At 41.5% G+C, this 23,491-nt stretch overlaps 1 protein-coding gene across 6 annotated transcripts in view; it reads left to right on the top strand.

Moving 5' to 3' along the window:
- The window catches only part of CRAMP1 (cramped chromatin regulator homolog 1), a 48,973-nt gene that overhangs the window by 11,477 nt on the left and 14,005 nt on the right, over window positions 1-23,491 (top strand). For 4 of the 6 annotated variants that reach the window (XR_007778783.1, XM_030229922.2, XM_050979878.1 and 1 more), the window contains exons 3-11: window positions 548-741; window positions 2,210-2,363; window positions 5,272-5,355; window positions 7,838-7,886; window positions 15,188-15,273; window positions 15,939-16,062; window positions 17,167-17,248; window positions 18,320-19,579; window positions 21,787-21,961. Coding sequence is in view for 5 of the 6 variants with exons in the window: in XM_030229922.2 (XP_030085782.1) it covers window positions 548-741; window positions 2,210-2,363; window positions 5,272-5,355; window positions 7,838-7,886; window positions 15,188-15,273; window positions 15,939-16,062; window positions 17,167-17,248; window positions 18,320-19,579; window positions 21,787-21,961 (2,208 nt within the window). In the remaining variant the exon portion in view is untranslated. The remainder of the gene's footprint in view (window positions 1-547; window positions 742-2,209; window positions 2,364-5,271; window positions 5,356-7,837; window positions 7,887-15,187; window positions 15,274-15,938; window positions 16,063-17,166; window positions 17,249-18,319; window positions 19,580-21,786; window positions 21,962-23,491) is intronic. The other 2 variants (XM_050979877.1, XM_050979879.1) reach the window with 2 other exon arrangements.

Raw genomic sequence — 23,491 nt, 5'->3', positions numbered from 1 at the left:
GCTGGAGTTTTACTAGATGGGCCATGTCAGGCATGGTGCTCTGAGGATCATACACTGTGGATCAGATTGTGGAAATGCTGATCTATCGTTGTGTGGTGAACTAAAGTCGACATCTGTCAATACTTCCCTTTCCACAGTTATTCCAGAGGCAGCAGGATCAAACCAAATACAAGGATATCACCATTCTGCCTATTTTCCTCATGGACATCATTGCTCAGCTCCCTGTTCAGCACTGCTCAGGAGGTCCCCCTGGCTGCAGGGCAGTGACTGCAGAGCTCACCAGCATATAAGCATCAGCAAGGGTTATCTGGTAGAGGCTGCTCTGGTACATTCCTGCTTATCTGTGTTACTTCTGAAAATAAAAAATTAAGCCATTGAAATCTTCCCCTTGTTTTTTGTGCTTTGAAATTTATTTCTATAAAACTACCCTTGTTATTTGCCCATTGTATTTTAAGTGAAAAGGGAGAAAATTCTGAATTACTCCCTTACCTGTATCCATGAATCCTCCTGTTGGTTTAATATTCACTCTGGTCATGGCTTTTTACAGCAGCAGATAATGGAGGGGCTGCACCTGGTGGCACATCAGGAATTCCTCCCAGCAATCCTGCTGGGAATTCCAAGTCAGCGGCAAGGAACCTGGGTTCTTCGGCAGGAGAGAAGGAAGAAGGGAAGAAGGTCCGACGGCAGTGGGAGTCATGGAGCACAGAGGACAAGAATACTTTCTTTGAGGGACTGTATGAGGTACATGTAGAGTTTGGTTAGAGTCTGGATATTCCTAAAAAAAGGTTGATTAGGGTGAGATTGGCAGGAGCAGAAGGCCACTTACAGATGGGCATTTGTAGGGCCATACATAAGGCTGTAAAACAGCTGTCTGTCAAAGCTACGTGTCAAAAGTGTCAAGTTTCTTTGGTTTTTTTCTTAAAATACACAGGAAAGATTTCTCGGTTTTAATAATAAATGTTTATAATAACTTCAGTTGTTTTTTAAATATGGTTCTGTTTCAAATGAAAAAAAATTAAATAATGTCCCCATCTGAACTTTCAAAAGTAACACACTTGCTCTGTAATAATACCAAACAAGAAAAGTTGCTCTGTTGAAAAGAGAATTGTATTTAATCTTTGGCCCTGAAGAGGCTAGAGCCAGTTCAGTCCTTGGGCTGAGAGACAAGATGTTACATCATTTATCTTCTGTCTCTTATGTTGTATATGATGGATTCCTGCTTGACCTGTTCCTGTGTTGATTTCAACAGTTTATCTGTTTTGAAACTACATGCCAAATGTAAAAACAAAAGCAGTGATGGGGAGTTTTCTTTGCACATGTGCATCTTTTTAAATTTTTTTTTTTCATCATAGGTATGGTATCACATACATATGTTTTGTGGACAAAAGGAACAGTGGTTTTTTTTTAACTCCCCTGAATTGCAGTAATATTCCTGGGAAGCAAGTAATTTTTAAGCCACTTCACTGATTTTTTTTTTTTTTTTTTTTTTTTTTTGAATAGTGAGGAAAAAAAATTAAAAATTGTTTTAAGGTTGATCCAAGACTCAGTTTGTTCAGTTCCTCCTACCATTCATTTTGTGGCACTGCCTTTCAGGAAAGGTTTTCGTCTTTGTCTTGAAATCAGTTCCAACCTTTTCCAAATACAAAAATTTTGTGATAGCAGGAGTTAATGTGTATAAAATCAAGTCTTTTGAAACTCAATTTTTTTACTCCTAGTAACAGTAACATGAAATGTACTGTAAATAAAACTGCAGCTGGTAAATATAGTATGTTTTTCATTTACTCTAGTCAGAAGTGGTGGGGGGGATACAGAGGAAAGTAAAGAATGTTCAGGGAGAAAATCAGTGTTTTCAGTCCTGCTACTTAACACATTTGTTAGTAAAGTTGGGTGATTTTTCCAATTTGCTAGCAACTTACTGTTTTTATTTTGAAACCGTTAAAGAAATTGGAAAGTAATTAATTTGGTATCCATGTTGCATGTTATATAAAACAAAGGAAGCCAGTGTCATTCTTTCAGAGTTGAGTTCTGGTCCCCCATAAACAAAATTTTTGTTTATGACTTCAATGGTCATAAACAAAAATTTTGTTTATGACCATTGAAGTCCAATTTCCCACAAAGAACCCCAAAGCCCCTCACATTGTTTGAGTTGACTTACAACAAGATCCAAGTTTGGATTTGAGTATTTCTATTTGATTTATTCTTTCTTCAGCATGGGAAGGATTTTGAAGCTATCCAGAACAACATTGCCCTGAAATACAAGAAGAAAGGCAAACCAGCAAGCATGGTGAAGAACAAGGAGCAGGTCCGGCACTTCTACTACCGTACCTGGCACAAGATCTCCAAGTACATTGACTTTGACAATGGTTAGTATGCACCAAAATGGGCTTCGTGCAAGGGTTGCAGTCCTGCCTTTCAAAGGTGAGGAAATAAATACTGAGGAGGAACAGGGAGTTCAATGTCTCACTTCTTATTTTTGTTAGCATGGCCCTATCAAGGTTCATGTTTTGTGAAAAATGCTTTCCAAACCCGCTGTTTATATTGCTCTGTGAATTTACCACACCATAGTAAATGCAGATCCTGCTGTTAATACTGGGCAGAAAACCAGGTTCAGGGAAATCTTTTTATATTCTCAGGAACACACCTTCAAGACCTGCCTAAACATTAATCAGGCATGACTCCATCAAGCACACTGACCCAGCACCACTTTGCAATTCTTGGGGGAAGGTAGAAACAAATCGCAGTCTGATACAAGTGTAAATGGTGACATATTTGCTCCCACTTTAAAGAACTTTGAAACTGTACCATGGGTTCAATAACTTGTGATTCCCAGTGCCATATTTCCCTTCCAGTTCTTTTCCCTCCTTTTGCAACTGGTTTAATGAAAACGAAATTAGGAAGTCAGGTAAACTGCTGGTGGTGTTTTATAACAGTAACATTATAATTGAGAATGGATTTTTATCAAATCCATACTACTTAGGAATGGGCAGAGAGGATTCAACTTAGGCCACTGTGGGTGGCCTAATCTGAATAACAGGCTAAAGAAATGTATTTTGAGTGACCACATTTTAGTAAGATTCAGTTGTTCTGACTTTAAGGTGTCAAAAATGTAATTTCTCCCATTAGCCTGTGATTAAGTAATAGTCTCCAGAGTTTTCTGTTCATTCTGATGGTGTATTCTAAGATGCATAAATCATGGCAATTTGTGGTGGTTGAATTTTTTGGTCTTTGAATAACTCCTAAATGTCAGCAAAATTTTGGATAGTAAATTCATCTATAGTTTGTGGCCAGAGCCTCTCAAGTTAAAAATAACTCTTCAGGGAGAAATGGATGTGGAGAGAAGTTAAAAGAATGCAAAGCTAGTGTAAAATACAATCTCTTTATCACAGAATCAACTAGGATGGAAAAGACCTTTGAGATCAAGTCCAACCGATAACTGCCTTGTCAAGTAGATTATGGCACCAAGTGCCACATCCAGTCTTTTCATAAACACTTCCAGAGATAGTGACTCCACCACCTCCCTGGGCAGCCCATTTCAACTATTAATCATCCTTTCTGTGAAGAGCTTCCTAATTTCCATCCTAGACCTCCTCTGATGTAGGTTAAGGCTGTGTCCTCTCATTCTGTGACTTGTTGTGATAGAGAAGAGATTGACCCCCCCCACCTGGCTACACCCTCATTTCAGGGAGTTGTGGAGAGTGATGAAGTCTCCCCTGAACCTCCTTTTCTCCAGGCTAAACAACCCCATACCCTCAGCCAGTCCTTACAGGATTTGTGTTCCAGACCCTTCACCAGCTTTGTTGCCCTTCTCTGAACACATTTGGGCATCTCAATATCCTTCCTAAATTGGGAGGGCCCAGAACTGGACACAACACTCAAGGTGTGGCCCAACCAGTGCTGAGTACAAGGGAAGAATCACTGCCCTTGTCCTGCTGGCCACAGTATTCCTGATCCAGGCCAGGTGCCATTGGTCTTCTTGGGCACACTGCTGGCTCATGTTCAGTCAGCTGTCAGTCAGCACCCCCAGGTCCCTTTCTGCTTGGCCATTATCCAGCCACTCTGTTCCCAGCCCATAGTGCTGCAGGCAGTTTTGACCAAAGTGTAGGACCCAGCACTTGGTCTTGCTAAACTGCACTAAAAATTAAAAATAGTAAGTTATTAAAAGTAAGTCATTAAGGAGAAACGGATATGGCTAGAAAGAAGCTGAAGAAATGCAAAGCTAGTGTACAATTTAGTATCATACTTAGTATCATACGGTGTATGATAGTACATACTGTACTCATACTATACTACGAATATGTAGTTCTTGATGAACTTTTGTGTTCCTGAGCTTAGGTTACTTAAAGGAGGACTTGAGTATCTCAACAACCTGACACAAGGTGTATTTGGGAGTTCCTTTTTTCAAAACAAGGCAGCAGTTTAAGATGAAGCCATTAGTGTTTTATTTAAAAGCCAGTGTTGCAGTGAACACAGTATGGAAGAATTTTTAAAATAAAAATCAGTTATGTACCTGTATCTTTGGGGCCTAGAATCTCATTGCCTGAAGGAATTTTAACAGTCAGTGCTGTAGTTTGATTAGGTTTAGTATTAGTAGAAATATGTGTGCTTGGATTTTGGGATCAAAGAGAACTAAAGTTTTGTTGAATAGATGAGAATAAATATTTTTCACTTGGTTTGTAAATCACAAGATTTATAGTCCTTGCTGTCATAGATCTTTAGGTCTATTAGCAGTAATGTCCGCATCTTGTGTGTTGAAGAGAAAGGACAAAAAAAAACCCCAAAGTTGAATAAAATGCCAGCAATTTTTTGTGTAAAAATTTAGAATCTAGAATTTGCGTCAAATCTCTTAGGATGTGTTTGTGCACCCCAAAAATCTGTCATCTGGAAAATCCAAACCTACCCTGAATTTTCATGTAAAAGTGTTCTGTATGCATTTGCTTGGGGGCATCTGGACATTTCCCTCAGAATTTGTAAACAGTTGATACTAGACCTAGCTTTATTATTAATTAGCTTTATTTTGCATATTGAGCAGTTACATATTTGTTTAAATTCCATGGAGTTTGTTTTCCTGTAATCTAAAAAATGCCATAAAAAGGAAGTTGGTGAACCAATCCCATTATAGTATTTCTTGAACCAGAACTTAATTTTGCCTTTGTGATTTGTCTCATCATTGAAAATACAAATCCTCTCCTTTTTAGTGTTGAAATGAGCATCTGCAATGTAGCTGTGCATATCTGCAACCTGCATCTCACTGACACCTCTTCTGCTTTCTAGTGTTTTCTCAGGGGCTGAAAAAATCTTCCCTGGAGCTGTATGGCTTAATCTGCTATGGGGAACTAAGGAAAAAGATCGGGGGATGTGAGTATGAATGACTTCAGGTCATTTTTACGTTATAGAATCAGAAGTTACTACCCTTGAGGTTGGCAGTGTCTGGTTCAGTTCCACTTTTAAGTTCTTGACTGTTGCGGTAATCTGTGGTGTTATTTCTTGATTAAATACATTTTTATTTTTACAGACCTTCTTAGTCTGTTGTATTAGTCCACTTTGATAGATTTCTTTAGTTTTATCTGTCTGCAAAATGCTGTGCATGTATTGCCCACAAGTGATAGGAAAACATACAAAAAGCTTAGATGATCTATTCTGTTATTATTGAAACCTAAGCAATTAAGGGTGTAAATGATACTACTTACACCCAGAATTATTTGTGCCCATGCAGTCAAAATCTGGGATGGTGTCTTTTTCTAAGTTTTTCTCTAAATGTTTGTTCACTGTACCCTGAAGATGAAAAGGCACAAATCAGAATTGGAAATAACTTTACTGGCTAAGCAAGATGAGTTCTGATCTTGTCAGTCCCAGAGTCCAGTTTTGTCCATATCAGTGAGTGGAGATGGAGGAGTATGTGCTATAACAATGCTCTGCTGTTTGCTAGCAGTTGATTAACTGCATTAGCAACATACCTGAGCTTAGGCTTACAGAACTACAGAGTGGTTTGGATTGGAAGGGACCTTAAAGACCATCTTATCCCAACCCCCTGCCATGGGCAGGGGAACTTTGCACTAGACGAGGTTGCTCCAACCTCTATCCAACCTGGCCTTGAACATTTCCAGGGATGGAACACCCACAGCTTCTTTGGGCAACCTGTGCCAGAGCCTCCCCACACTTGTAATAAAAAGTCTCCCCTCCTGTGGTTTAAAACCATCAACCTTTGTCCTGTCCCTCTAGATCCTGCTGAAAAGTCTTTCTTTGTTTTTTTTTTTTTTTTTAAGCTTTCTTTAGGTACTTCATATGCTGGGACCCCCAGAGCTGCAGGTGGAATTTCACCTGAGTAAAATAGAGGATCCCTACCTTACCCTACTGTTCACACTGGGGGGATGAGCCCCAGGAGATGTTTCCTATGGTTTTCATGGCTTCCAGACCAGAGAGAGCTGTGACATGACTGCCTTGAAGAATGGGCAGAGAAACGTGCCAGTTTGCGCATACACCTTTTTATCCATGTATTTTTTCGTTCGTCCCCTGGCTTTTTGCACAGTCAGTGTTACATCATAGTGCATCTTCTACCTGCTTTGTTTAATTTGTGAGACTTGGAAAACCATCAAAATACCTTCACTTCTTTGTGAAGTCATACTAGTTGTAAGGTGAAATGGACATGAAAGTGTTCATGAGTGAACATGTACAATTCCTAAGAGGATTGTAGGATTTTTGGAAAGGTTTTTTGGCTATATTATTCCCTTACCTGAGATTGCTGTTATAATAGGTAATGAACGAGATTGTTATAATATTCATACTGACTTTATTCTTTTTGTTAAAAATCTCCAGTGTGTTAATTGGAGAAGCAGTGCTCAACTTGGAGAAGCAATTTTGTGCTGTTTGATGACAAAGTAGGTGCAGAAGCAAGGCTCATAGCACTGTCAGCAGAGATCAGTGTTAGTGTTTCTTTCCAGTACCCCCATCTCTTTTACAAGCAGACCCGTCTTGCTATGACTGGGAGTAAGACTTCACACAGTCACCATAGCAATGCCTGCAGCCTCTGTGCTTCTGTCTTTTTAGAACTTTGGGACTTGGCTACATACTTTACTCACTGTCACTTAGAAATTTTTTGTCTCCAGGACCAAATGTACTCAAGATGCAAGACTGTACACCCATTTATGACAGGTCTACTCTGAAGCCATGGAAAGCAGTTTCTTCCTTCTCCCCCCTCTTTTTTTCCTCTTGTGGTATTCACGGTCGCATTAATGGATAAGACTTACTGAGAGCTATTGAGATACAAAAGCACTCCAGAAATACTTTTAGCATTGCCAGAGGGAATTGTTCAGTGAATAGATCTGGGCCTGTCATGTAAATCGAGTTACCAAAATGTCTCTTTGAAAACATGCTCTATAATGCATGTTTTCAAAGAGACAATGCAACCGCCCTCACAAAAAAGTGAGGGCGGTTGCACATGCATTTTATTATTTTTATTTACTCTTTTGTTGTGTTAAGCACTAGGGTGTGGTTTCATTCTGCCTTGCTGCCTTAGTAACAGAGACTGAGCAGGAAGAAGCTTTGCTTTTTAATAACCCAGTGACAGATTAAAGCCCAGTGTTCAAAGACGGCTGTAGTACCTAAACTAGGAATATTTAATCCATGTGCAAAAAGTAATTTTTGTGGCAAGGATCATGTAAAGCTTGCATGTTATGAAAATACAAACTTTCCAGAAGAGCTATGTGACAGCACATTTATGCACGTTAATCCTATGTGAGAATAAAATGTAATAGCTTTGAAAACCCAACAGGACACAGAGAAGGCCATGGGTTTAACAGTGTAAATCCTAATTCACTGTGTTATCTCATTTACTGGAAAGGTATGGATGACAAGAACGCAGCTAAACTCAATGAGCTCATTCAAGCCGGGTAAGTAAGAACTTACTCCTGACACTCATAAAACTGTGTTGTTCAGTTGGATGTTGTATTGATCATCCAAAGTTTGGGGCATTTTTTAATTTTCAAGAGCTGAAGTTTGATGTTTTCCATTCTTATATGTTTTGCATTAGGATATTTCTCCCCTTTTCCATGAAGCCATTAATTGTTAATAATAAGAAATTATGGGTAAAGTTTAATAAAATAATTAAATGAGAATTCTTTACAGAAGCTACAGCACTTAACCATGTGGATTCACTCAGGGAAATCATAGAATTATTTAGGTTGGAATCCAAGATCGTCAAGTCCAAGCATTACCTCAGTCCTTCCACCACTAACTCCTGTCCCCAAGTGCCACATCCATAGGTCTTTTAAATCTCTTCAGGGATGGTCACTCCACCACTGCCCTGGGCAGCCTGTTCCACTGCCTGACCACACTTTTAGTGCAGAAATTTTCCCAGTATCCCATCTAAACCTCCCCTGGCACAACTTGAGGTTGTTTCCTCTTGTCCTGTCCCTTGTTCCCTGGGAGCCAAGGCCGAGCCCCACCTGGCTGTCCCCTCCTGTCAGTAGTTGTGCAGAGCCAGAAGGTCCCCCCGAGCCTCCTTTTCTCTAGGCTAAGCCCCCCCGGCTCCCTCAGCTGCTCCTCATCAGACTTGTGCTCCAGACCCTTCCCCGACTCCATCCCCATCTCAGCACACATTCCAGCCCCTTAAATGTCCTTCTTGCAGTGAGGGTTCATGTCCAAATTATTCTACCTCAGCAGAGCTCACAAGTCCTGACTTTCAGACCTGAAATGACCCTTCAGCACATTGGAGACCTCAGCCTCAGTGACTTTAGATGTCTCCTTGACATTAAGAACGAGTGTTCTCTTTCACTTGTAGAGTATTGTGGGATTTGGGGGTGCAGTCTATGACTTGACGTACTCCTAGAATGCAGAAGGGGTTCGAAGTTGTGTATTATAAATGAGGGCATACCTGATTTGTGCATAAATTTTTCCAAAATAGTTCAGCTTTTAGAATTTATGTCTTTTAAAGTGAAATCTCTTTCAGAGGACAAGGCATGTGATTACTCAGGAGGCATTAATGTGTCCTTGACCCCATCTTTAAAAGTGATTTGAAAAATCATTATTTTCTGTCTGTTACAGGTCTGCTTTTACCTTTTACATTCTTGTTTTTAGGGTGTTCACTGTAGTAGGCAAGTTATTGATGAAGTAAACTTGACTGTAGACAGGAGCAGGAGTTTGCCCCCTCAGCAGCTGCAGTCTTTTGACTTTACCTTGCAAAATATGGATATTTGTTGTTCTGCCTTTCTCATGTTCTCAAATGGAGTTTCCAGATCAGTTTCTTAGGCGTTGAACAATCTTTCCTCTCCTGGGAGATGCTGTTTGTACAGTCTGCTTGTGTTGATGGTCTTCAATGTGATGCTTGAATCACTTGTTCATTCCTCTGTTAACTGCAAGGTTTTAAATTAGAAGATAAATTCCCATGCGGTTTGGGTTTTGTACAATTAGGAAAATATGAACAGTTTGTTTAAAGGCATTATTCTGAAAGCAAATTACCTCTTTAAATTTGACTTAGCACTTGAAGTGGACCTGGGATGAGCCTTATCTGTAGTTTTCTGAATATCTTTATGGTTCAGAGTATCAGCAGTTTGTTTAGTAACTCTGTGCTATACTATAGCCTCTGTCTTATACTGGGTTATCCAAACAAACTAAAGCATAGCAAATGAGCCTGATGATGTTTAGTGAGCTGTAGTATCAGTCTATCACTTTGCATGATTCAGGCTTTAGTTCTTCTAATTAATTGTTAATGAGGGCTAGTGATTTCTGTGAAGTCTAAGTGTTTACTTCGTGAAAGCCAGTCTTGTAACAAGCCATTTTGGGAAGAGGAATCTTTGCATTTGAAAGTATTAATGCTAATCTTCTAGGCCAAAATTAGAGTGTACATAACATTAACCAGTTCAGAATTAGTTGCTTTTGTATAGGCTTTTTGTCTGCATCTGGGAGGCCCATTTTTGTTTCCCTTTTTCTCCTGCATCCCTTACCCCATTTGGTGGTGAACCTCATCAGTTGAAGAAGAGCAAACTGTGTCTTCATTACCACCTGGATGTCTGCACCACCTGCACGTGCAGGGCAGCCTCATAGCTCCCAGAAGCAAACATGTTGCATGTACCTTGGAGTCAACTTCTCATATTTCTCAGTGATGGTACCAGTGATGGTACAGCCTCTTCCCTATTTGTAATCAGCTCTTTTTCAAGTTCCTAACATGTTTCTTTCAAGTGTGACACTCCTCTTCTGAGTGCAGTGCACTTTGTAAGGCTTGTCACTGAGGAAAGCAGTGAAAGTGAAACTTAAATGATTAAAAATGGGGAATGCATTATTCCGATGATCTGCTCCTTAAGTAGGTAAACATTCTCTTCATTTAATTGGTAAGAAAAGTCAAGAAAGGTTGTGAGGAGCTACATGGCAATTTATTTGCCGCACATCTCCTGACTGTGGAGTTACATGCTCTAATTCAGTGCTCATTTTGCATCTCTCCTTTCTGTACTAATCTCATGGAGTGTGGAAAAACAAATGACCCTGTCAGGGACTCATAAGAAAACCGTACTTAAAAGCTTCCTAGTTGAGCTTATAACCCAGGTCATGGATACTAAGGAGTGCCTGACAACTCCAGTCAGCTGACCCTGGTGAGTACTGGCAAAGTCTCTGTGTGACACATCCCCATTTGGCTGTTGGAGTTAAGGCTATTCGCTGTTGTACATCTCTGTTGGCTTCAGAATGTCAGAAACAGGCAAATGAGGCTAGTCAACACCCAGTGGTACAGGAGTTGTTGAATAAATGGGGAATCTTGCAGAAAATAGATCGCAATTTACATCTTTATAAATGCAAGGGGGAGCTAAGAATTATTCTGTCAGCTTCTGTAACTTTTCTGAGCAGTTCAGCATACTCAGGGCGACACTGGCCGGCTCTAGCTGCTGAAAGACAGGACCACTCTCAGTCCAGTCCTTTATGCTAAGATTTTTATTACAGCATTTTTATTTTACTGCACATTTATTATGTCATTGATTAGGATCTATAACAAGAAAAAAAGGTTTATAGTCGTATAGCAGAACTGCTCAGTTAACTAATTTAAATAAACGTAAACTGAAGGTTTGTTGGTTTGTTTCATTTTTAGGAGGGAAGCATTATTTAACTTGGGTTTTGCAACACTCTTTACATTTAATAAAAAACTACATATGAACAAATACAAATATTTTCTCGATGTCTTTGTAAATATGTAGAAATTTTGGGCATGTTAAAAAAACCCAAGCAACCAAACCACAAGAAACACCTAATTAAAGAAATGTTGTAATGGTGCACCAGTTAAGCAGAGCACTCTTCAGTGTCTTGTAGTGTATGTGGTTTTACCCCCCAACCTGAGAGGCTCTTTATAACACAAGGTAAGAAAGACAGAAACCATTAACAGGCATTAGTTTTTCTGTCTGGTTCAGATTCTGAATATACTTTATGTGGGATAGGAGTGATTCTTCACTGTCTTCCAGTTCTTGGGAAAGCTCTTTGGCATGCTGAGGGGAAATCTGTAACTCTATAAAAATTTTGATCATAAAATAACAGTTCATACTGGAAAAATATAAACCAAACCATTTTAATATACTGAAAAAAGTAGTATATAAACCAAACCATTTTAAGTAGGCGGGTTATGCTCTTGGTGTCAAGTCAGATAGGTAATTCTGAATGCATAGTCAGTAGAGTGATGTTTTTAAAGACCCTTTTCTGCATTTGGAGACATCCAGAATCTAGGTAACAGAAGAAAAAAGGGATTTTGAAGCTAAAAGTAGTTCTGTTGCAGACTGACTGTTCTACTGTGCTCTCCCCTAAATTTGTAGAAATAGTCCTCTTCCAGCCTCCCAGCTACAGATTTCAATTAGAAAATTATAGTGTCTAAATATATCTGCTTTTGTATTAGTTTGATAGCAAGTTATTCTTTAGACTCTGTCCTAAATTGCTTGAAGCTAAGAGTGCTTAGTGGAAAAGGGAATTAGGGGAAGCAGAACACCTGAATGTGGGGAGCTGGGATATTCTAAAGCGTGTGCGAGGGAACCATGGAAATAACACTGATCGCTGTTGTTGTGGAAGAGTGCTGTAGTGGCAGGGTGAAAACTTGCATGGGAAGTCTTTTTTTCGTCACATTTATGACAAAGCATTAAAGTAAATGTTTCTTCATTTACTGAGTAGGGTACTTTGCTTGCTGACTTCTGAACTGTGCCATTTCCCCTTGTGCTCAGGGAAGGCAGTAGTTCCTGCTTCTCCATATAGGTATCAGCAGGTTTGCAGTTGTTTGTTTTCCTCCAATGTGGTTTTCCTCCTAGTGTTTCATTGTTTTGTTTGGTTTTTGGTGGTTTTTTTTTTTTCCAAATAATATCTTTTCCATAAAATAGTTACATTTTTCACACTTCTTTTCTGGCTTTTATCTTAGGTTTTGGTTGGGTTGGTTGTTTTTTTCTCATCTCTTTGCCCTTTGAAGCACAGATAGTGATGCATTCAGGAGTTTGTAATGCTGATCCATGTTCATTTATAAGCCGCTCCATGGTAACAGATGGTGGATACCTGCAGCCCAAGGTCCACCTGCACAGGTGGCAGACAAATGAGCATGAACAACTACCAGGAAGCCTGACTCAACAATAAATGCTTTATGACCAACTACCTGGGCTCTTGAACAGAAATAGGAAATATAAAAATGAACAACAACACTTCTTTCTTATTTTTCTTAGTTTAAATAGCTCAGCTGTTTCACGCAGATCAAACTTTCTGGGCCTTCTGAGCAGCCAGGCCCTTGTTTCAATAAATTTCCACTCATGCGATGAAACGATTTCCACAAAACTTGATTGGTTTATATAATCATATCAGTTAATATAAAAAATGTTTCTCTCCCCAAACCCCATCTTACTTGTACTGTTATAATTGTCAAGATAATAATTATGATGATTATAATACTGCTATTTCTGACTCTTCACTCACATGCTTCAAGGGCACATTTGATAATAAAGAATTGCATTAGCTAAAATCAAGGTCTCGGCTTGCACAAGTAGTGAAAAGAATTTGCTGTATGAAAACAGATTACAAATAGGGAAGAGGATCATTGTACAAAATGCTGATTTTCTCATAAAATCATATCTACACTTTAATATAAGGATAAATACAGGAGGATATGGAGTCTCATGCTAAGGCTGAGGTACCCAGGAGGAGGTTTTAACTTTTGTCCTTACCTTAACTTATTGATTAGATGTCTGCAAGGGTTTCTGTGTCCTTCTCTAAGAGTCTTTACAGTGGAAGACACTGAAGAGACTTTACACTGTGGGACTTGGTGGGACCAACTGTCTTCAATTATTTTTTCCAAGAATTAAGCTGAAAAGAAATCTGCCCTTCCAGCCCAGGGGTATTCCAAATCTATAGAAATTCACAGTTCAGTAACGGAAACTTTTTAATTGCTCACCCCATCAGCTCCATCTTCTCAGGTCTGCCTCCACTTCCGCTGCCCTTTTGCAAATTTTCCTCCTAGCACTGTAGACAACTGCTCTTCCTGCATGATGGTGTTTTACTTACAGCATAGAACTCTTTATCTTGTTTTACTACGAGGACTGGCATTCAATCCTGGTGCTTCTATGCCATCTGATCCTTAATGCTTTGAGTATTAGGTAGTAATACTGCCATTGGGTAATTTGATTGGGCTCAATGTCTGCCCTTTAAGTCCCTACAAAGAAAACAGGACTGATGGAATGAAGAAATCAAGTAGTTTAACGGTGTGAAAACAAAAATGACCTCTGACTTTTAAGGATCTTTGAAACTGCTAAAGTGATACTGAAATGAAACCAGTGAAATCATACTGTAAAAAGTTACTTTGTTTAGGTTTTTGCACAAGCTCTTAGACCTGGTCTGCACCAGATATGGTGATCGTATTTCCAAATAAAAGACTGCAAGGACTTCAGACTCTTTCTTCCTATAATTAAGAGTCATAAGTATAAAGGGAAGACTAAATCAAAACCACTTGCCTTCTCTGAAGCAACTGTCTGTGAGGATACTCTTGAAACAAAGTAGCCTGATCCTGGTCCAGTTATAAAACAGAAGTCCCTGCCTGGGTGGACAACCAAGTGTTTCGTGAATGTCTGGAAGAGGAGAGCCACAAGAGTAGCGCTTCCACAATGAAAAATAAGGTGATAGGAAAGACTGAATGCTCCATGACTTGCACTACAGACCCTTACATTTCTGTATTCATTCCTGTAGCCATGATGGTGTTTTGCTCTGTGTCCCTGATCACAGAATAAGCTGAGTTGGAAGGGACAGGGGTCATCAAGGTCAACTTCCAGCCCTGCACAGCACCATCCCCAGGAGTCACACTGTGCCTGGGGGCATTGTCCTAATGCTTCTTGATATCTGTCAGGGTTGGTGCTGTGACCACTGCCCTGGGGAGCCTGTTCAGTACTGGGGGAAGAAGCTTTTTCTAATATCCAACCTACACCTGCCCTGACATAACTTCAGGCCATTTCCTTGGGTCCTGTCACTGGTAACCAGCAGAGAGAAGAAATTGGTGTCTGCCCCTTCTTTTTCCCTCATGAGGAAGTTGCAACTGCAAGGTCTCCCCTCAGTCTCCTTTTCTCCAGGCCAAACAGACCAAGTGCCCTCAGCCAGTCCTTATATGGCTTCCCTCTTCACCATTTTCATTGCCCTCCTTAGGACATTCTCTAATAGTTTAATATCTTTATTATATGGTAGTGATCAAAACTGCACAAGGTGAGGCCACTCCAGTGCAAAGCGGAGTGAGACAATCCCCTCCTGGCCTGGCTGGCAGTGCTGGACCTGGTGCCCCCAGAACAAGGATTTCCCTCTTGGCTCCAGGGCACTGGTGACTCAGCTCAAACTAGCCCTCGACTAAGACCCCCAGGTCCTTTCTGCAGCACTGCTCTCCAGCATCTCATTCCCCAGTCTGTCCATACATCCAAGGTTGCCCCATCCCAGGTGCACAAGCCAGCACTTTCCCTTGTTGAACTTCACATGATTGGTGATTGCCCAGTCCTCTAATTTGTTGAGCTCTCTCTGCAGGGCCTCCCTGCCTTCAAGGGAGTCTACAGCTTCTCCCAATTTTGTATCGTCTGCAGACTTGCTTACTATCTCTTCCAGTCCTGAGTCCAAGTCATATATGAGGATGATGAAGAGGACAGGGCCTAAGATGAATAGGTCTGTATTCACATACTGTTGTTACTGGTTCCTCTAAATACTTGCCTTTCCCTATATCCAGGGCTACAACTGTTCGTTACAAAGGCAGAAACCTGCGTATCAAAGCTCCCATGTGCAGGGCTTTGAAGAAACTCTGTGATCCAGATGGTGAGTAAAAGATGCTGGAACATGAGGGTGTTCTAGAAGATGGCTGGAAGCATAGAAAGTGAGCAGGCTTGTTCCAGTGTGTCCATCACTGGCAGGGAAATTTGGGCTGTTGAATGTTTGTCTTGGGCATAGTATTCTGTATTGACCTGTTTGCCTGTGTAACTCCAGTAACTTCAGGACTCATGCAGTTTTCTTACCAGCTAACTTGAAAAGGAAATACCCACATCAGACCAGTTCACTGCTGCTTTCACTGTATGTGAAGGTGCTAGTGAATCAGCAGTAGTATAGTCTTTTGTATTGAACATTTTAAATTTTTTACCTTCTCCTATTCAGCTATGTATTCATTTTGGGTTTTTTGTTTACTTCCTCGTTCCCAAGTAAGTATATTCAAAGGTCTGAAATATTGTACTTGCTCAAAGTTTCCAGACATCTGATTTTTGACACTGCTTGCTCAACTGGACTCCCCAGTACCACTACAGTGTCCAAGGATAAGAACATACTGAAAGAAAAGGTAATTAAGGAAGCAGGCTCCACTGGTGAAGCTGAGCTGCCCAAGTTGTCTGTAGGTGATGGTGGTGTCTGATCTTTTGTATTGTGTAACTGAGCATACAGTGCTGTGACCGAGCTGTCCTTGCTTTGACCCTTTCTGCTTCATCTCCATTCAGGTGTGAGTGATGAAGAGGACCAAAAGCCAGTACGACTTCCCCTCAAGGTCCCTGTGGAGTTGCAGCCACGGAATAATCATGCATGGGCTCGAGTACAGAGTCTTGCCCAGAACCCACGGCTTAGGTAATAGAGAACTGATTGTAGTACTCAGAATAGGGAAATAGATGAGCAGCATCCTAGCCCCTTCCTCTTTCTTCAGGGTTCTCTTTGCCAGTTGGGCAGTTCATCTGTAATAATGCAGTTTCCCTAAGTGTACTTAGTCTGAAGTCTTTGTCCAACCAGTGCATGGTTTGTAAACATGAGTTTTCATGTGGGAAAATTAGATTACCATCGTTCTTTATATCTTTTAATTTGAGTTTTGAAGGAGCTACTAGCTTTGGAGCTGAGTATAGTTTGTGCCACTTGTCAATGTGGTACAAACTATGTCAGAGCAGAGGGCAAGTAAAATGGAGATAGTTGCTGTGGTTCTACTAAAATTTGTATTGCATGTACCACAGAGAGAGAGAAGGGAATATACACAGTGGTCAGAGGTGCCTGCACCAAGGCTCTGAACATTTCACCTGCATCCAATGATTAAAGTAGCATGGAAAGTGTTTGTAGTTTTTCCCTTGCAAAACACTATTGGTGCAGCTGTTCAGTGTCATCAGCAGCTGTTCATCCTGGTCCTTACATCTAGTCCAGAACTTGGAACAGCAAACATGACGCCTCTGTGATGTTGAGTTGTTGTTTCAAATGCAGCACTTCAATGTAGTGACCAAAGATCGCTATAAAAATATCCATTCTCTTCTCTGCATTAGGTTTATTTAGTAAAATGCTTTCAAAAAGTAAATTTTTGTCTTTTCTGCCCTTTTTTCTCTTTCTTTTTATTCTTTATTTAGTAGCTTCATGCTTTGCCTGCACTTTTGCCATTCAGCTAAGTCCTACCATCTTTTCCTATCTTCTTCAGTCTGGAAAAAAATAGTTTCTTTAATCATGGCAGTCAGGTTTATCTGACAGGCTTTTAGAGTCTGTGAGTTGTCACAGTTGAGAGTTAACCTAAATTTTAAAGATGTGGGATAACATATGCTTTTTGTTGTGGCCTTTTTTCTTAGCAGCTGGGAGTGTTCTTTGTGCTGGCATTATAGAATGCCAGTTTATTCCTTAATTCCCCTTCTAGCATCAAGGTTAGGTTGAAACTTCTGCTGACAGTTGTTCTCTGTTCCCTTGCTTTGCTTCTCTTGCATACAGGATGATCGTGGAGTTACATCGGAAGGTCTCCAGCCTCCTTGAATTCCTCAAGCAGAAGTGGGCTCTACATGAAGTGCGGGTTGTATCCTTTTCCTGCTCAGTCTGTTCCATCCTGCTCAGTCTGTTCCATGTGCTGTGTCCTGGGAGAAATTGGCTTCCTATTCCAAGTTCAGTTTTGCATCGGAAAAATGAATCTGCTTCATAAATATACCAGTCCCTGCTTAGTAAAGACGCAGATAAAGTCTCAGCATCACTAGTGAGAGCTTTTGTGGAAGATCCCATAGTGTTCTCTTTTACCTCAACTCTTCTCTGTTATGATCCCATAGAAGCTAGTTAAGAAAAAAGTATGTTCCTGCCTTTATTTAATTTCCTCAAGCAGTGATCTTAGTCTGGTTCATTATCACTGGGTGACCCCAATACAGCCTGGATAATAACTGACAATTCTGTTTCCAGTTTCAGCCAAGAGATTAAGGACAGATCTTTGCACTTTTTGCAGTTTCACCAATGAGACTTAAGCTTTTTGTCGAGGTAGCTGCTGCTACCTGCAATGTATCTCTGCACTGTCTGAGCCATACAGCATTCAGGGTGTCCCTGCCTCTGAAATTTGATCCATGCAATAGAAAGATTTGTGAGTTAGCAACTGTTCTGTTCTGAAACTAGTCCTTCTGTGTTGTAGGTTTCATCCTCTTCTTTGGCCTTTCATTCAGGCTTTTCTGTTAAATTTGTGAGCCTGGAAGAAGCAGCAACATAGCACCTGAAATTCTGAAGGATGTCAGAGTGTGTAAGGTGGAGTTTGCTGCACTTATGAGAGACTGCTTTGCTGTGCAGTGTTAGAGGTTTTGCTTGGTTTTGATAGGGTTTGTTGATTGGGATTTTTTTTTTTAACAATTACAGTGGTGTGTGAAACAGAGAGGTAATTTTGTTTGAAATGGCTATTTGAGCTTGTAGCAGGTCTTCACTGCAGTCTCTATCACCACAAAGGACCTAATCTCTGATTATAGTTGTCTTCACTATAATTTGTGTGAATAGAGAACATATCCTTGATCAGCTAGGTTTTATTTTATTTTATTTTTTTTAACTTGCAAAATAGGCTCCCAGGTGCTTTTTTGGAAGGGGCAGATGACTGTTTCATTCTTTGACACATCTTTTTTAGCGTAAAACACTTGAAGAACAGCAACTTAGAGACTCCAGAGACTCAGAAACAAGAGGCAGCTTCTCAGAGGAGAAAGTGATGCTCCATCTCTTTCCAGGGGAGAACTGTACCATCACTCCACTGCCTGGGGTAGCCAGAGTGGTCCACTCTAAGGCCTTCTGTACCGTGCATTGGCAGGAAACAGGCAAATGCAAACAGAACACAAAAGACTCTCACTTACTCCCCCCTGCCCAAATTCTTGGCATACAGAGTGGTCAGGGGACAGCGAGGGGACAGCTGAAATACCTGCGGGGGATGGAAGGTAAGGGTGTGGGAAGGGGAGAGAGCACTGCAGAGCCCAGCAGAACCTTGCAGCCTACAGCTGAAGTTTCTGCAAGCACTGAAGATGGTGCCCCAGAGCCTGTCCTGGTGGAAGGAATAGCCTCAAATCTCGGCATCACTAATTCCCTCCAGAAACCGCTTTCTGGACTTCAGGATCCAGGAGGGCACCAGGAAAAGCTGAGCTCAGTGGCCCCCGGCATGGAGGGCAGGGAGGCCCTGGCTAGTGACCAAGCAGGTGTGCTACCCTCGTGCAGCACAGAGTGTGCTTGCAGCAAGATCCCTGATGTGGAGGAGCTCTCTCTGCTCGATCCATTCCCACGGTACATGAAGTCCTGCCAGGACCTAATTGTCCCAGAGAAATGTTCCTGCACAGACAAACTGCATGGGAAAGAGACTGCTTCAGCAGCTGGTAATGCTTCTCCAGTGGCTTTTCCAAGCAGGAGGAGTGCAGAGACCTCTGACTCTTGTTCCCAGCTACTGAGAGGTGGTGTGGCTTCCCCTGGCAGCAGCAGATGTGAAACTCAGGCCAGCCACAGCCAGGGCCAGCAGCTTGATACTTGTACCAAGGATATCACAGATGCAGTAATGGAGGATTCTCAAGAGAAGCTGGGCTCCTCATTTCCACCTCCACCTCAGGGACAATCCAGTACAAAGTCTCTCAAGGATGACCCTAGTCGGCTCTCCCAACAAGTTAGAGAAGAAGGATGGAGTCTGCGAACCTCTGAGAGCCTTACACTGGCTGAAGTCTACCTCATGATGGGCAAACCGAACAAGCTGCAGCTGGAATATGACTGGTTGGCTGTCTTGGAACCAGAAACCCAGCATGCTAGAGGGCAGACATCTGAGTCAAGTGCTGTCCCTGCATGTCCTGCCTTTCAGAAGCAGAGACTCTTGAATTGCCTTCTGAGACTCATCTCTACTGAAGTCAATCCCAAACCAGTAAGTAGCTCTTGTTCATGCTCCAGATACTAAACTCTTGTTTTATTTGGGGAATAATTGCCCAGTTGTGCTTTCACAATAAATTGGTAACTAGCCATGTCAAGAGCTTTGGAGATTCCTGGGTTTAAATTATACAAAAACCGCCACACAAGACAGCTGGCCACAGAGTGGACTTTACTTCAATATGCTTTTTACACTGCCTTTTAGCTTCTGGTTTGCTGTGAGTCTCACTGGTGTTCTAGTGAACATTGAACGTTATAACTCAAAAGATCAGTTGTGAGGTGAGGTGTTCTCTCTCAGGTTCATGGAACCTTAGAACAGCCCAGGTTGGAAGGGGTCTTGGAAGATCATCTAATCCAACCTTTTGTAGGAAATGGAGCCTGGATGAGATTATTATTGCACATGAAAACTGCATTGATTTTCAATGTTTATGTAGTTCAAATTACACAGTGTGAGAGTGAAAATAATGTATTTCCTCAGAATAGCAGAGTCAATAGAACTGTGCCTGCTTCAGTGGATTTGTGTAAAAGTTCCCAGACTCCAGGATACCTGTTCAACAGACCAGTCCTTAGGCAAACCTTAGGGAATGAACTTGCTTTCCTTCTTGTGATTTGTAAACCTGTATTTAAGATTTGCCCCAGTGATACCTGGGCAGCCAATTCCACCTAGTGCAGCCAATTGAAACTTAGTAAAATATCTTAAAGACACAGAGTTTAGCAGATCTGCTCAAAGGCCTCTGGTAGATATGATGAGCTGAAGATTCTGTTCCACGCAGGATGCAAATGTATCACTGTTCCCAAACACAGAGTTCTTTAATCCTTGTTTGTTGGTGATTTAACTCCACTCAAAGTTCCTTTTGATTCTGATTCTACAGACATGGAATGAAGGATTTTATAAATTTAAACCCATCTCTGTTCGGATGCTGCTCCAGATATAGACTTTGTTTAAACTTCAAAGGCCTTTGGTCTGACATCTTACAGATCTGGGCTACTGTCTCTTTTTTGGCATCTACTTTTACTTCTGGTGACAGGTGACAGCTAGGCATGACATGATGAAACAATCACAAGCTATAAAGAAGGACATCCCTGAGACGTAGGGGGAGAGGAATTGAAGAGGGAGGAAGAACCAGCAGTTAGGATTTGCATGTGTTTTTCTGTCACTTTCACACTCTTGGCTGTCTTATAGTAGCATAGAACTACTGAACAATAAAGGAGCTCTTCAACGATATGTACTATATTGTACATTGTGGCAAAAAAAAGGAACACAACCTTTAATTTGTCAAATACCGCTTTACTCTCACTGTTTTTCAGAAAAACATACTCTCCTTGAAACATGAACATTGTGGCACTGATATTGCAAAGGCCAGGAAGATATTTACAGCCTCACTGAAAGCACTGTAGATGTCTTGAAAGTTGCATTTCATCAAATAATGACAGGAACTATGGTATTTTTGCCACAGGATATTTTAAGAGGAAGGATTGATTGTGTGCATGCCTGCTGTTTTCTCCAGATAATCTGTAACAGCCAAAGCAGCCAGCTGTGCTGTGGTTCATTGTTTAAATGAAAATCATCAGCATAAAATAAACTGTGAAGTGGTATTGCAGTTGAGCAGTGGGTGTAATTTTAAGCCTGTGATTGCAAATAGATTCCTTAAAAAGGGAGGGTTTTCTAGAAAACAGTTTAAGCAACTTAATGAAACAACTGGATAGGCCTGTAAAATTTTTGAAGCGCACATGTCTCTTGTTAGAGCTGTGTTACAGTGTGAAAGAGAAGGGAAGGGGAAAAATTGAAAGCTCTACTTGATTAGAATTAAGAGAGAATTAAAATGTTTTTGTCCGGATGTATTTCTCACCAGAGCAGCCCTCTGTATGGAGTTTATGAAAAATAGCTTTGCTCTGAATTAAAACCAGCACCATTTTTTTTCTCTTTCTTTCTATCCCGCGGTGATCCAGCACATTGCGTGAAGCTTGTTGAGTGTTAACCCAATTGTAGCATAAATTAATGTATTGAATTGGTGACATCCAACAATGCAAAATGGACAGGAAAGTAATTTCAGCTGCCCCTCACGCCCACTAGGAGGTATCGCTTACAGTACTTTAAGGTGTTGTAGTGTGTTAGATTTTAATTTTAAGTCTTCCTAAGTACAGTGAGTTTCACAATACATTTGTCGTACCAGCACAAAATTTTCACTTAATGTGCATTTTCAGACACCTGAGATGAGCTCCATTGCCACATCACCTATAAAGCCTGCTCAGGAGGAGCAGGCCCTGACTCCCCCAGGAAAGGTAATTGCCATCAACACCAGGAGTCCTGGCTGCACACGGAATCAGTCTGCCCTTCGCAACAAGACTTCTTCTCCTGGTGCTGCTTCCAGCTCCTCAGGTGAGTATTCCTAAAAATCCACTTGATGAAATCAACTCACTAATACCTCACAGCATAATGAGAACTTCCCGGAGATGGAACACTGGAAGGAGAAGTGCTCTTACTCTTAGGAACTTCACTGTCTGAGAACACTGGTGTGTGCTAATTTGCTTTAGAATTGTCTTACATCCAGTGCTGCTTTGAATTTTGAATAACAGTGCATATTAGTAATGCAGTTCACAATCCAGAAGAGCTCTCCTTAGTCACGCTTAGAGAAGATGCTTGGGTTTTTTTGGGAGCTGTTGTCATGGTTTAATCCCAGCAATACAGTCCCGTGCAGCTGCTCAGTTACTGCCCTCTGGTGGAATGGGGGAGAACTAAAAGAGTAAAACTGAGAGAACTCATGGTTTGAAATTTAAACAGTTTATTAGGGAAAGCAAATGCTGTGCATGCAAAGCAGAGCAAGGAATTCATTCCCTGCTTCCCCTGGGCAGGCAGGTGTTCAGCCATCCCCAAGACAGCAGGGCTGCATCATATGTAACAGTAACTTGGGAAGGCAAATGCCCTCACTCTGAATGTCCACCCCTTTCCTCCTTCTTCCCCCAGCTTCTTATGCTAAGCATGACCCCCACCCACCCCCCCATGGTGTGGGATAACGCTGTGATCATCTGGGATCAGCTGTCCTGGCTGTGTCCCCTCCCAGTTCCTCATGCATCCCCAGCCCTCTCACTGGCAGTGTGGGGTGGGGAGCAGTAAAGGCCTTGACCAGTGTAAGTCCTGCTCAGGAGTAACTAAAGCATCCCTGAGTTATGAGTACTGTTTGCAAACCAAATCCAAAACTGCCACTGAAGAAAACTAACCCCTTCCCAGCCTGAACCAGTACATGCTGACTGGCACAGAGTGTGAGATCTCAAGAGAATATCAGCTTACAAAACAGGCAAGTAAATGCCCAATGTAAAATCTGTTGATAAATATTTACTGAAAATTTTCTGTATCATCCTGCCACTATAGGTTTAAATTAAATATTAGGAAGAAATTCTTCCCTGTTGTTGTGGTTTAGGACAAATTAGGGGAAATCTCTGAAAGGGAGTCCCCTAAAAACAAACCTCCAACCACCCCTCCCCCAATACCGGGTTCGGGAAGGAATTCCTCGGAGGAGCAAAGTGGAAAATAAAACCTATCTAATAACAAGTAACAAAGGAACACTCCCCAACACAAGAAAAAAAAAAAAAACAGGCAGTGTTGTGGAGGGTGCTGAGGGTCTCTCGCAGACTCCGGGGGGTCCTGGACGTCCCAGGGCAGGTACGGTATCTTCGGGGAGGGTAAGAAAGAGGGAAGGAAAAAAAAAAGAAGAGCGCAAAAAGCAGACAAGCCAGGCTAAGCAGCAGCAGCAAGCAAGCAAAAGCAGCAGCAGCCAGCAAGCTAAGCAGCAGCAGCCAGCAAGCTAAAACCAAAACCAAGGTGCCCGGTCACCCTCACCCCCCCCCCTCCCCGCCCCGCCACGGCAAGACGGCCGGGGGGGGGGTGGGATGGTGGGGAAGAAAGGCGCAC

Source organism: Serinus canaria, chromosome 14 (genome assembly GCF_022539315.1).
Source record: "Serinus canaria isolate serCan28SL12 chromosome 14, serCan2020, whole genome shotgun sequence".
Taxonomy (NCBI): Eukaryota; Metazoa; Chordata; class Aves; order Passeriformes; family Fringillidae; genus Serinus; species Serinus canaria.
This window is presented reverse-complemented; position numbering and strand designations above follow the sequence as displayed.